General features: G+C 41.3%; 1 protein-coding gene across 1 annotated transcript; it reads right to left on the reverse strand.

The window, feature by feature from the left end:
* Window positions 1–252: 252 nt before the first annotated feature.
* Window positions 253–14,408, reverse strand: SLC25A31 (solute carrier family 25 member 31). Its single transcript, XM_060247331.1, has 6 exons — window positions 14,125–14,408; window positions 8,453–8,580; window positions 5,571–5,688; window positions 4,656–4,810; window positions 2,802–2,927; window positions 253–619 (listed from the first exon to the last, which is right to left on the reverse strand). The coding sequence occupies exons 1-6, from the start codon at window positions 14,342–14,344 to the stop codon at window positions 422–424; spliced, it is 945 nt and encodes a 314-aa protein (XP_060103314.1). The 5' UTR covers window positions 14,345–14,408; the 3' UTR covers window positions 253–421.
* Window positions 14,409–14,730: the final 322 nt, after the last annotated feature.

The following is a 14,730-nucleotide window of genomic DNA, read 5'->3' on the forward strand; positions in this document are numbered from 1 at the left end:
TACTATAATCTTACCCTCCCTTACTTATTTTGGGGAGCGAAATATTGCACTGCTATCCTGAATAAAGTAAAGGAGGTGGGCCTAGTTTTTGCATTGTCTGGGAAAGCACCAACTGAACAGAGGTGTCATAAGGAGATCAAAGTCTACAACAAGCATCTAGATTGTGAGTTGGTAGTTTAAATGAATAGTTTAAGAAACAGTGAAACATTAAAGACAGGTTTTTGAAAACAGTAAACATAACTTCTTTATCAGAAAACAAATGGTTGCTTTCAGATCATGAGAATAAATGCAGATTCAGCAGGTCCACGATGAACTACTGTCTTATGACAGCACTCATGGTACAAATAGTAAGTAAGAACATATTCAGAACAGTTAAGTCTTCTCTGGGATTGGCAGGTAAGTAGCTTATCAGCAGTGGCTTTTATTCAGATGAGCTAGATGGAGCATCAATATTAAGAAAGTCCTTAATTTTATCATATAGGACCAGCACTAGAGCACCACCTGTCCCACGAAGAACATTTGAGAAGGCTCCCCTAAAGAAGGCTGGAATCCCTTCATGTTGGTATATCTTGATAAAGCAGTCAATGGTTCCTTTGTACTGACGCTCAGTCTCACCACTCTGCATTCAAAGAGATTTAGACACCATGGCATTAATGGGCAATATACCCAACTCAACTGACTGCAAGGATTTTACAGCACTGAGCATTTTTTAAAAGTCTAAACATGAACACCTCTCTCTTTAGTTCCCCACTGTTTCAGTATAAGAACCTGTCTGAGCAAATACTTCCCCTGATGCCCATGTATGCAGTTAAATTTAGCAAGTCTATGATCTTCTTGTGATGTTTCATTTAAGCTTCAGAGTTAAATGAGGTCACTTCTGTCCTCAGGGTGTTCTAAAGCTTGCTGATACTTGGACAGTCTGCAGCATGTTTTTGGAATGTTGTTCTTCAGCACATCTTCATCAAACCACCGTAGAGGTTTTCAGTGTAGGTTGAAACCTTGGAGATTTTTTTTTTCTTAGATTCTCCAAAAGTCGGGGCTAGAGTTTTATGGATTTTAAATACTGTTTGCATCAACGGTCATACAGAGGAGGGTTTACAGTGTCAGTAAATACAACTTTGAGAGGATATTTTAAATATTCTAAAAACTGGGGATTGGGTTGAATCTAACAGTAGATTTTTGCTAACAGGAGCAGAGGAGGGGTTTTTTTGGGGGGGGGGGGCAGGGTTCTGCTGAATCCCACTCATGCTGTTCCTGGGGATACCCTATATCCCTCATGAGCCACAATTCAGGAATCTTTGGACTGCAGCAAGATAGGAGAGGTGATGAAGTTTCATTCTGCTGACAGAAATCTCTTCCATAGGATCCAACCTGCTGTTTTTAAAACATTTTCATCACCAAAATATAGGAATGGATTAATACTACTGAACACAAATTTGGAGGAAGATTTTTGTTTGTTCTCTGTTCCAGTTAATGCACTTCTACAAATCTCAAACAATTTTTTTTAAAGTTCAGAAAGAAGGAAGCTTACTAATACAATAGAAATATATGCTGCAGTGGTTCATGAGCTGGCCATCTTTCACTCTGAAACTGGCACTAGTGGACCTATTAAACTATCTGGAAATTAATGCAAATCTTATCAATGTCAATATGATAGCCTCAGTATTGTAATGGTTAGACTCTAAACTGATGACCAAAATTGAAAAGAACCAGGTTCAGATCCCTGTTCTGCTGTGAAGCTTATTTGGTGCCATGGGTTACCAACCTCCAGGTGGCACATGGAGAACTCCCAGAATTATAGCTGATCTTTGGATAACAGTGATCAGCACCCTGGAGAAAGTGGCTGCTTTGAAGGGTAAACTTTACTATGGTATTATATTCTATTGAGGTCCTTCCGCTTCCCAAACCCCATCCTCACCAGGCTCTATCCCCAAATCTCCAGGAATTTCCCAACCTGGAATTAGCAAACCTACCCAGGTCAGTCACTCTTCCTTAGCCTAACCAAATTCACAGGGTTGTCATGGAGAATAAAATGGAAGGGTAATGTAATGTGTATGTGAATTGCATGAATCTCTTTGTGTGTGTATGTAAAGTGCCAACAAGTTACAGCTGACTTATAGCACCCTCAGTAAGGAGCTTTCAAGGCAAGTGAGAAGCAAAGGTGGCTTGCCATTGCCCTCCTCAGCAAAGTCTTCCTCGATGGTCTCCTTCCAACTATTGACCTTGCTTAGCTTCCAAAGTCTGACAAGAGCAGGCTGCTTTCCCCCCCATGAATTTATTTGTCAGAGCTTGTCTGTAAACATTATTTGATAGGAATGGCATTTTCCAAGCTGAAATAATATAAGCAAAACACTGTGATAAGGCAATTGGTATCTTATGGATAAAATGCACTGAAAGTCACAAACTGTTGTGGCCCTGTTTTGGATGGTCACTTTTGCTGAATGTTCACAAGCAAGTTGCTAAATGTCATTAGATTCTTGGTTGGATCCCAAAGAAGAGTTCTGCTGAGGGAAGAGGAAGACGATTTTCCATGATTCTCTACCCACTACAGCAAATTTGTACCTGCGCCCTCAAGCTGTTCCTGTGGAATCCCACTGGAGCAGCATTTGGGCAGCATCTGCAGATGGACATCCTTCTGTAAGCAGAAGTTTTAGGCAGGACTCAAGCCAGTGTTTATTTTTTTGGCGGGGAGGGGAGATTTTGAGACAGAGAGATGAATGATAGGCCAAGAAGGCTCAAAACACAACGAGTGTTAGCTTTGACAATCATATAAAGCAACTCTCACTGAGTTTGCTGTATACCTGCATCATCATGCGTCTTCTGACAGTGTCAAAGGGGTATGACAGTATCCCAGAAAATATAGTCACGGTCTGAGCAATTGCAAAAGACAGAATGAATGAAATGTCCTTTGGATTTGGCAATAATCCCTAGTAGAAAGGGAGAGAAAAAAGAAATTATCTGAGAATATAAACATAAATCCTAGTGGTTTCAAACTCTCATATTGCCATTGGTCAGACAATTTGGGTCATGTTGTACTTTACAGAACATAATTTATTAAAAAAAATGTTTTCAACTGTGATGCGGTGGCTAAAAAGGCAAATGCAATTCTGGGCTGTATCCGCAGAATTATAGTATCAAGATCACGTGATGTGATGGTATCGCTTTCCTCTGCTCTGCTAAGACCTCACCTAGAGTATTGTGTTCAGTTTTGGGCACCACATTTTAAGAAGGATATAGACAAGCTGGAGCGGGTCCAGAGGAGGGTGACAAAGATGGTGAGGGGTCTGGAGACCAAGTCCTATGAGGAAAGGTTGAAGGAGCTGGGGATGTTTAGCCTGGAGAGGAGGCGGCTGAGAGGTGATATGATCACCATCTTCAAGTACTTGAAAGGCTGTCATGTAGAGGATAGTGTGTAATTGTTTTCTGTGGCCCTGGAAGGTAGGACCAGAACCAGTGGGTTGAAATTAAATCAAAAGAGTTTCCGGCTCAACATTAGGAAGAACTTCCTGACAGAGTGATTCCTCAGTGGAACTGGCTTCCTCGGGAGGTAGTGGGCTCTCCTTCCTTGGAGGTTTTTAAACAGAGGCTAGATGGCCATCTGACAGCAATGTAGATCCTGTGAATGAGTTTCCTGCATTGTGCAGGGGGTTGGTCTAGATGACCCTAGAGGTCCCTTCCAACTCTATGATTTTAATCAGAGCCAAGTCTAGTTGGCCTAGTGTTGGGATGGCTGACAAGTGGCTTATAGCAGGGGTGCCCAAAGGTAGCTCTCCAGAAGTTTGCCTACAACTCCCATCAGCCCCAGCCAGCATGGCCAATGGCTGGGGCTGATGGGAATTGTAGGCAAAAAAAACATCTGGAGAGCTATTGTTGGCCACCCCTGGCTTATAGGGTTGCCAACGTTTAAACTGATTATTCTGTCAGTATTACATCAGTGTGATCAGCAATTATCAGGTGACATTATTTATCTGGATGCCATAAAAAGTGGTTGTCATGTTTAAGATGCCACAAGCAAGGTCACTAACAGCCTGCGGTGGGGGGGGGGGAAGTCCTGCCCCTTCAATAGAGGCTTAATGTGCGGAAATGAGCAGTTAAAGTTCATAGCACTGAGGCAAATAACATTGCCTGGTATATAGTGCCCCTATTAAGCTTATGTTATAATTTCAGGTTAGCTCATGACCAGTGTTCCCTCTAAGCTGAGTTAGTGTGAGTTAGCTCACAATTTTTTAGCCTCCGGCTCACACATTTTTGTCTCAGCTCAGGAAAAATGGCCCTAGAGCAAACTAATTTATGCAATCGCTCACAACTTTAATGCCAGTAGCTCCCAAAGTAGAATTTTTGCTCACAAGACTGCACAGCTTAGAGGGAACATTGCTCATGACACTGAGGTAAATAACATCTCCTCATAAATAGTGCTCTATTAAGCCTCTGTTATAAATTTCAGGTCAGATCTGCATTACTCTAAACCACTGAGGAACTTTGGGAAGATCTGTGAGATACCCTTCACAATTTGTGAAGTGAGATAAATAACACCAGAAATAACAGAGTGATCCTGAAAGTGAATTAAATAAATACTTCACTGCAAAATAAATATACGATATAAATAATTCACAAGGGTGTTTTGCAAGGGTGTTGTTTTTGACAGGGAAGCTTACTTTTATAGTGTCATAACATCCAAAATAGGATGCCCGGTACACAATTATTCCTTGTACTGAAACACCAAATCCTTGGTATAGGCCACGAGGCCCATCTGACTTCACAACTTTAACAAGACAGTCACCAAGGCCTTTGAACTGTCGTTCTTCAGGACCTAATATGGTAGAAGAAAAGATCAGGTTGATTCAGGGCAATAGTGATTTGTGATAAGTTGCACAATAACAAACATAGCTTAAACATGGGGACCCCCCCCTCCAATCATGGACAAATATAAGAAAGATATATAAAAAGTGAACCTTGTATAGCTACTTCTTTGTTCAGTAATGGATTCAATACAGCTGAGGAAAATGTTACTTTATATGCATACCAGATTTTAAAAATCCAAATTATAAACATTTATCAAAAGCTCAATTGTAGAGACATTCCTAATATGTTTATTATGGAAGTCACAAAGTGAGATATGCCTTTGTCTATCTGGGTCTAGAAACAATATTCCCCATATCAAAACTCCTTCTAGTAAGATGTTTTGCCTTTTCAGAATCTTACAAAATTGCCACAACCTATTAGTATTTGCTGTTCAAGTTGCTATTCTGTTGATATGTCAGCAATTTTCCTTCCATTGGTAATTGCTGCTGATTCTACTGTTTCACTGCTGACTATCACTTTCTCCTGCCCCACTGTTTCCCAGGGATCTGCTGACCTGCAGGAACACAATTTTGGGGCCAGGGAAGGCCCTAGTTGGGGAGGTTGCTGTCTTGTAATGTGACTCTATGCACTCTGCTTAGGATCCTAGCTGACAGAGGTTTGGCAGGATCACTTCTTCCATCAGAAAGGATGCAATATGGACTTTGTCCCTTTTCTAACGCACAGCCAACCACCTACCTGTGCACTCCCTATGAAGCTGTAGTTCTTACCTTTCCCAATATCTGCACCTAATCGAGTTCGTGCAAAATCTAATGGATAAACAACGCACAAAGAAGTTGCTCCAGCTGCCCCACCAGAAGCCAAGTTTAAGAGAAACCACTTCCCAAACTGAAAAAGAAAAATAGGGCTTAATTCAAAATCAAGTAAATGAAATATAAAACTTAAGGGTGATGTTCCAACATGCTCAATTGTCTCCTCTACTATTTTATTTGTTGCTCATTCATTTGAAGAATAGGAGCTTCTGTTTTAGAACAGAAAAAAAACTGGTTAAAGAAATCAGTGGGTTTTCAACTCCCTCCAAGTGTTTCCAAGTCCACCCCTATTTTTAAATGTCTTAACATTTCTTGCTTAAGGTACCAATGCTGTGAGTATGGCAGGGACCTTAAAAGCATAAGGGTAACTTAAATATTAAACTTAAATATTTCTGGCTGATTGGTACATAGTTGGATATTGCACTACCATTGTGTTATAGCAATAATTCACAAATGGATTTTTCTGTTTAGCACAAGCCATTCAATTTGCATATTATTTGTACAGCATAATATCCCATGATGTGACGATGCAGCATATATTATATTTCATAATTACTTGCAGACACTTGAGGTTGGTGCCAGGATTCTACAAGGTGTTTGATCATGACGATTCTACAAGCTGTTTGATCACTGCTTTGAGAGAAAGGGTGCTTACTATCAGAGTTGCACCTAATGAGTCGTTGGTAGAGAAAGGTGCCAGCCTCCAGACAGGGCCTGGAGATCTCCCAGAATTATAGAACTGATGTCCAGACTATAAAGATCAGCTTCCCTGGAGAAAATGGCTGCTTTCAACAGTGAACTCTATGGCATTATACCCTGCTGAGATCCCCAAGCTCCCTCCCCCTCCCCCCCATCTCATAGCGGATCCCATGGAGGTCAAACCCCTGTCAGATCCCGAGGTTCCAGGGCCATTGGGGACACAGTGAGCTGTAGCTGCTGGGGCAGAAGACCAGATGACCCATTAACAGAAATCAGGATCAGAAACTAGGACTGCTAAGGAACCTGCTGAGGAGATCCTTCACTACCAGAAACCCTACAGTCAGCCCTGAAACCTCAGGAGTAGAGGAGGAGGGCAAAGTTTCAAAGAATGCTGGACAGGGTCCTGCTGTGAGTGCTTGTAGACTTCAGGCTGCTGCCTCAGCTGCAGGCACTCCTATAAATGAACTCAGTCCAGCTGTGGTTGTTGCAGGATCAAAAACTCTTCAAGATGATGTTTTGCTGTTGTAATGCAGGTAGGGCAGTTAGAGTGCTTGTGCTGTGTGGCTGGACTTTTGCTTTAACCTGGGAAATATCCACTCACAAATATCCTCATGTCTTGCCTGTTTTGACCCTAGAAGCTCACCCAGACAACATGTTCTATGAATGAGCTTCCTGGTTGTTTTTTCCCTTTTTCTTTTATGTAGCTGGATGTGTGGCAATCAGATTTGGACTTGAGACTGCAAAAGGGCACTAAGCCTCTCTGTGCCTTTTTGCAGTCTTGAAACCCACTTCCATGGAGCTTCTGTATTCCTCACAGAGCAGCCTGAGCAAGCAGCTCCATGGCACCATTTCATGTTTAGGAAACAGCATGGGGGGAGGCTCAAACCTGATTCGACTACGGGAAGGCATGTGTTGCCTGTTTAAAATATTTTTAAGACACCTGGTGCCCTATACATGGAAAACTTGACATCTTGTCTAACTTGCACCTTGTAGACAAAAGTTTTTGAAACAAGGAAATAGCTCCACAGGCCATCATGAACCTGGTGCTTAATTCCTTCCCTCACTTCATGGTCCCAGTCTCAACCAACCCCTTACCACTTAGTGAGAGGCTTTAAAAAAATCTAAAAGTTCCTAACATGGAACTCCCAGCTTTAATTTGTCTCTTACTGAGTTAGTTGCAACTGTTTTGTTCCATGTGGTTTTGACTGGCTAGAGAAAATTAGCTTGAACCAGACTGAAAAACTTGCAATTAAAAACACATATTGTTAAAATATGACTTTCTCTAAAAACTGTGCATAGAGCATCAGCTTGGATCCATCCTAGAATTTCTATGGGTGCAAGGTGGGCCAATTTTTGCTCATCACCTCTCCCTACCAACGCAGCAACAGCCCAAAATATATCCCCAAATGCTGCTCCTCCTAAGGACAAAACCCCAGTAATAGCTTAACAGGGATCAGAGAATTCCTGTGGTCAGGGGGAAATCTGCAGAAATTGCCCCTCTACACTTATGGAAATTCTAGGCAGGGTCTAAGTCATTAGTTAGGATATCATTCTATAACACAACATAAAACCCTCAGATACAGCTCCTAACCAGGGTTAAGCTCAAATTAATGACTCCATCTGGAGATTATTTCAAGGTTGTAATGAATGACTTATTTATTAATATTAATAATTGTTATATTTGATGTTTGTAACTTCTGTTGTACATCGCACAGAGCCCTTTGTATTCAAGGACTGGCCGATCCATAAATTTAAAGTATAAACAAAGTTTTACGTTCTGTATCATTTATTCCACAATAATTCTCTAGGGCAGAAAATGGCTTAGATGTGAAGTTGTGTAAAATGTGCAGGAAAGATAAAGTAATAAATCCAATTGCAAAGTATTTTGCAAGTGCCCATCAAAAAGAGAACATAAAAATGAAACAGCATTTTCTAGATTTTATGTGCTTTAGAAAATATCACGTTTCTGGCAATCTAGAAGGCATTAGTAGGAAGGAATATAAATGCTGTATATTGAAAAATACTGAGATGCACTGACAATCCCACTTTGGTTACTTTGCATAGTCAGAGCAAGCAAAAGGTTGAGGAGGGCTATGTGTGAAGGGTTTTTTTTTCTGAATTAAATGTCAAAACACATTTACCTGTTTTTCTTTATCTATACCGCTCATGAAAATCTGCTTGTATTTATCCTTAAAAGCGAAGTTTAGGGCCTGCGTAGGGAAATATCGTATAACATTGGCAAGATTGCCACGCCAGTAGCTGAGAAATCCTACAGATAGATTAAAAATGTACAGTTTGTGTTATCTTACATGCTGTATATTTCAAGGCAACACAATTATTGTTTCAGTGGCTGAAGAACTAGACTGCTCCCTACTTCTTTTACTGACAGTTGACTTCAGATATATGTTATTTCAGGTATTAGACATCATACAACTGCATTATGAAACCTCAGATCCCATAGATCATAAGTGCAATGGCAGCAAATAGGGGTCCCAAATCCCCCGCTAGGCCTGGAGACCCCCGATTTGGAGCCTCCTCCTCCCGCTGGCCATAAAAGGGAAAGCGGGGGGGGGGGAGGGGGAGAACGGCAGCCCTTCCCACCCAGCCCCGATCGCAGCAGCCAGAGCTCTTCCGTTTTCTCAGGCTGCTTCCCGCCCCCAGTCAGCTGGCCGGTGAAGGGAGGGGAGCCCAGCCACGCCCCCAAAGGACCATGTGCCTTTGCACCTCTGGAGGTGAGTGAGTTCTGTCTCCTGCATCAGATTTCCCAGAAAGGGGGGGGCAGGGTGGAGGGGGGTGGAGAGGGAAACGTCTTCTCATAGGGTATAATGGGGAATTGATCTGGAGGTTTCGGGGGCTCTGGGGGAGCTGTTTTTTGAGGTAGAGGCACCAAATTTTCAATATAGTATCTAGTGCCTCTCCCCAAAGTATCCCCCAAATTTCAAAACGATTGGACCAGGGGGTCCAATTCTATGAGCCCCAAAAGAAGGTGCCCTTATCCTTCATTATTTCCTATGGAAGGAAGACATTTAAAAAGGTGTGCTGTCCCTTTAAATGTGATGGCCAGAACTCTCTTGGAGTTCAATTATGCTTGTCACACTCTTGTTCCTGGCTCCGCCCCAATGTCTCCTGGCTCCACCCCCAAAGTCTCCTGGCTCCACCCCCAAAGTCCCCAGATATTTCTTGAATTGGACTTGGCAACCCTAGCAGCAAAGCTCTGAAATCACAAACTTGCCCTTTTAGAAGAAGAAGATATTGGATTCATAACCCGTCCTATACTCTGAATCTCAGAGCAGTTACAATCTCCTTTACCACCCCCCCCAACAACAGACACCCTGTGAGGTGGGTGGGGCTGACAGAGCTCTTACAGCAGCTGCCCTTTCAAGGACAACTCCTATGAAAGCTATGGCTGACCCAAGGCCATTTCAGCAGCTGCAAGTGGAGGAGTGGGGAATCAAACCCAGTTCTCCCAGATAAGAGTCCACACACTTAACCATTACACCAAACTGAGTCTTGTATCTCTTTATCTCTTTAGGAGAAAATAACTTTGGGTTGCTTGTGACATTTCTTTTGTAATTATAGGATGGACAGTTGTGGTAATTACTTCAAGCATTTCCAGAGGACCCCAAAATGCTTTGTAACTAGGGATGCCAGCCTCCATGTGGGACCTGAGGATCACCTGGAATTAGCTCATCTCCAGACTACAGGGATCAATTCCCATGAAGAAAATGGATGCTTAGGAAGATGGTCTGCATGGCATCGTACCCCCGCTGAAGTCTCTGTCTTCCCCAGGGTCCATCCAAAAATCTCCAGGAGTTTCCCAATATTAAACTGACATCCCTATCTCCTATCTATCCCCCACTGTTGGCCAGGGGAAGAACCTGGCAACTCTAGTTATTTAATACTAATATAATACAGTAGCTTGGGGCTAGGGATATATCAATTATCCCTAACCAATGGTGACTGGGTATTTCAAGGAAGCGTCCCATCCAAGTATCAACCACAGTTTCCTCTGCTTAGCTTTCGAGATCTGACAAGATCGGGCTTGCCTGGCCTATCCAGGTCAAGTTTCCATGCAAATTTCAACAGCATTTTGAAAAATATCCTAGCAATATTTAAGACATACTAGTGTAAAATGGATTTTTGTTAAATGTCTCAAAGCAGTAAAAGAGAAGAAATAAAATGGTAGGTTAAAATTGTGTAAAATTAATAATTAAATGTTGGAATAATTAAATGGCTGAATGTTGGAGTAGAATCACTTCCATGGGGGCTGAACTGCAGTTCTGGTGGCTAGTGAGGCAAATTCAAAATTATATCACTAGAGGCCAATCTTATATACATCCATTTATTTACTGTACTCAAATTATAATCTATCTTTTCCGTACTGAGGAATCCTGAAGTGACTTACATTGTTTTCCTCTTCTCCATTTTATCCCCATAATAACAGTGAGGTAGGCTAGACTGAGAGTGTGACTGGCCTTAGGTCACCTAATCTGAACCTGGGTCTCCCAGACCCTAGGCTGACCACTACACCACCCTGGCTCATGGACCAAATACTCTTCATGCACCTAGTTTTGCTTTGGGAATAGATTATTAACTATTATTAACATGGATAAAGAGATATTGGAGTAATAAGGGATAGTTCTGTAGAGACAACAGGTGATCTGTGATAAATCTCTTAAGAGATATTCCTTGAAAAAGACACAGTGAATAAAGAACAACACAACAGATCGGATTCAAAGTATTCTTTTCTTTCCACTTTTCTTTTTCAGCCTTCTGTTCTCTTGAAAACATATCCTGAAGACCATGGGCCATCAGAAACTTCTAGGATATATGATGGGGGTGCTGCCCCTGAAGGGATGAATCTAATCAAACTGAATACCTGCTCTTGTCTGAGCAGAAGGATCATCCATGAGCAGAAGACCTTTGAGTTCAAGCAAGTCTCTCTATGACTACTAGATATACAGTGCAATGTGGGATGCGAGAATTTTATGACTCTTTAGCTGAGGGAAAGATATGGATAAATACCACTTTCCCTTTCTCTCCACATTCTCTCCACTGGGGGACACTGAGACTATAGATAATCTTGGATAGGACACAGTATTGTTTAGTATTGTTTTGATGGATTGTCTTAATGTATTTTAATATTATATATTGTATTTTAGCAAATTGTTGTAAGCTGTCCTGAGCCCTACTTGCAGGGAATGGGCGGCATAGCAAATTGAATGAAATAAATAATACATAAATATATTATTTTGTAGATATGGTGTTGTAGATTTTCCTCCCCATACAACACACTATTATTTGTCTGTATAACTTTCCCATAATTGGTAATGGTTGCTATAATTCCTGGATAGTAAGGAAGCAGCTGCTGGCAGGAAACTCATTCTTGTGTGCTGGGTGCTAGTAACCCCGGTGAATGAAATAAATAGTAAAAAGAGATTACTGTGAACCCACTGTGACATAAACACATCAACTATTTGCGCTTTTTGGCTGTGTAAAATAGACCAGCAGTGGGGGTGCTAGGAACCTTTGAATAAGGTGAGGTGGTCTAGGTTATAGTAGACAATAAAAGCATACATACAGCCAGTTTTTCATCATCATAATTCTTATATTAGAGAAAGCATTATCCATTTAGACATGCTGATGATTGAGTTGTTAAGCAATATGGTGTGTTAGTACCTTACTAAGAAAAAACGCAGGGAGGACTAATTTGAGGAAAATATGGCAGAGAGGTTGTAGAAGTGAAGGCTGTCTGAAGAAAAAAACAGGCATTGAGGAAAGATTTGAAAGAGGTGAAGAGTCAAGGAGACAAGAACACACACACACAGTTCATGGAATTGCTGTTAATGGCAGCATGAGATAATAAGTAAAGTTGAACAAAAGGGCAATGGGACATATTAGAGCCTTCACAAACTAACAGGAACATAACAAGAGTTTAAAGGTAGCACAAGAGGAAAACTTGTAAGGAAAAAGGAAAGAGAAAGCAAAAAATAATGACTGGAATAATGACAAACTTGATGCAAAGAGGTCAACATTATTTTATAGGACAGGCTGAATTTAGAATTAATAGAGAAGAGATCAAAGTGGGACAGGATGTGGCAGTTTGTTAAAAAAATTAATCCATATTTTCCTGTGGAAACAGAGAAGGGAAAAGTATCAATTAGTACTACTTCAACACACAAATGAAATCCTTCTTTTCAATATCTGATGCACGTAGGTATATTTGTATTGATATTTTATTAAAACTTAATAGTATAATGATATTGAACATAATGAATTACAGACTACCAAAATGTTAAGTCATTCAAATTAAACAGCAACAAACCTTATGGCACCTTCAAGTCAAAGCACATTTTTTGAACATTAATTTGCATGAACCATTGCCTACTTTGTCAGATGTCACAATAAGGCACCATGTAGGAGTGCCAGAAACCAGGAGAAAAAAAAATCTGTTTCTTTTAAAAAGGCTTAATGTTTTAGAATTGGCAACTAAACCTTTTCTTAAACATTACCTGGTACACAGGGCTTTTTTGGTAGAAAAAGCCCAGCAGGAACATATTTGCATATTAGGCCACACCCCTGACATCAAGCCAGCCGGAACTGCATTCCTATGCGTTCCTGCTAAAAAAAAAAAAAAAGCCCTGCTGGTACATAACACCACCGGGTAAATAACAGCTCAAAAAGCCTCTATTGAAGGGACAGGGCATTTTTTCTCCAGGCAGGTGCCAGCCCTAGCCACAAGACATTGTTGTTTCGCCAGCCACAGCTACTCCTTTGAATTTTAGTGTATATATCTTTAAATAAATCACGTGAACTGTATCTATCACCCCAAATACCAAATGGAAGAACCTATTTTATCATGAAAAGTACTTCAGAAGTGGGCCAGATGTTTCAGGTTATGTACACAAGGGATTCATAGTACCAAAATGGCCAAATCAGGTAATTCTTGTAGCACCACAAACTATTTCTGCTGGCTAGAGATGTTGGTATGTTAAAATTATCATTGTATTAATCTTTTAATCTACAGCTGCTGCGTTGTATTCTACCTACATGCAGCACGAATAAACCCATGAAGGCTTACTCAGAGGTAAGGCCCACAGAGGATTACAGCTTTAGTTGCTGAAAGGCAGGAAGGGGAAGCAGACACAGGTAAGAAGTCCATTAAGAAACTACACTGCCTCCTAGGGAGGGAAAGCATGACATGCAGGGAGAATTTCTGCTTACTGAAAAATTGATGTTTAATTAGAAAAAAACAAAGGAGGAAGTACTAATGAAGATGCATGCAATCTGACACATGTACAAGTGTAGATTGGAAGAACTGGTGCAGGAAGATATAGGGCCTGAAACAGCCATAGAAAGGAAAATATACTCTTCATGTTCTGGACCAGCTGACTGAAAGCTGCAAAAGGAGATAAATGGGAATTGTAAAGCAGGAAATAATGACAACCTACTTGTTGAGGATAGCATTAGAGAGCATTTTTAAAAGAAGAAAAACTGAGTAAGTGTGGGACATTGTTTGGGAATATATGTAAATCTGGGAATGGAATTAACAAAGGTGTGTAATGCTAAGTGTTCAAACTGCACTCTGCAATAGATTTCTTAGTAACCCTCACAACATCCCTGCCTAGCAGGCCAAAATTATTATTCCCATATTGCAGATGGGCTGAGACAAAAAAGGCTTTCCTAAATCAACCTACTAATTACTCCTGGAAGTGATGAGATCTAATATAAGGACCTCCAGATTTCCAGTGTACAATCTGAGTCTCTACACCACCACTTCTCAAAGGAAGCATTGCTTTCAGTGAAGACATACCTTGCTCCTTTGGGATGCGCACAAAGCAATCTATCATGCCTCTATATCGCTGGTCAGCACGGATCTGCTTGGACGAGGCCTGGACCTGCAGCAGCAGCTTTACACGCTCAACGGGTGCTACTGTCGTTTTGGACACCGCAGCTGCCACACCCCCTACCATGAGGTCTTTTCCAAAAGAGACAGGGTCAAAAAACTGCGATCCCTCTGCAGCAGCCTGCATGTTGTTGATTGGGTAATCTCAAAGCCCTCAGTGGAACTAGAACCTCATAGCAGCATCACCTAGCACCCTGCAGCACTTCTAACTGCCACTGCTCAGAAGGAACTGGTGAGTTCCCCCCCCTCCCCTCACCAAGAAGCAGGATGCCTTCTTAGACCACATGACCTTTTATTGCCCAATCACAGAAGCTTCCCTGAGTATGGCTTTTTAAAGAAATTTCTAGGACCTCTAGAGGTGGAGGGAAAAGTGGTGACAAAGTCATAGCAAGTTAAGGCCCAAAAAGGAGCAACTTGGAAACTGGAGTGAGATCTCCCTGGAGTTAGAACAGAACACAACTGCTCAAATTTTTTTTAAACCGCGCCCCCCCCCCCAAAAAAAAACAAAACAAA

Source organism: Heteronotia binoei, chromosome 9 (assembly GCF_032191835.1).
Source record: "Heteronotia binoei isolate CCM8104 ecotype False Entrance Well chromosome 9, APGP_CSIRO_Hbin_v1, whole genome shotgun sequence".
In the NCBI taxonomy this organism is placed as follows: Eukaryota; Metazoa; Chordata; class Lepidosauria; order Squamata; family Gekkonidae; genus Heteronotia; species Heteronotia binoei.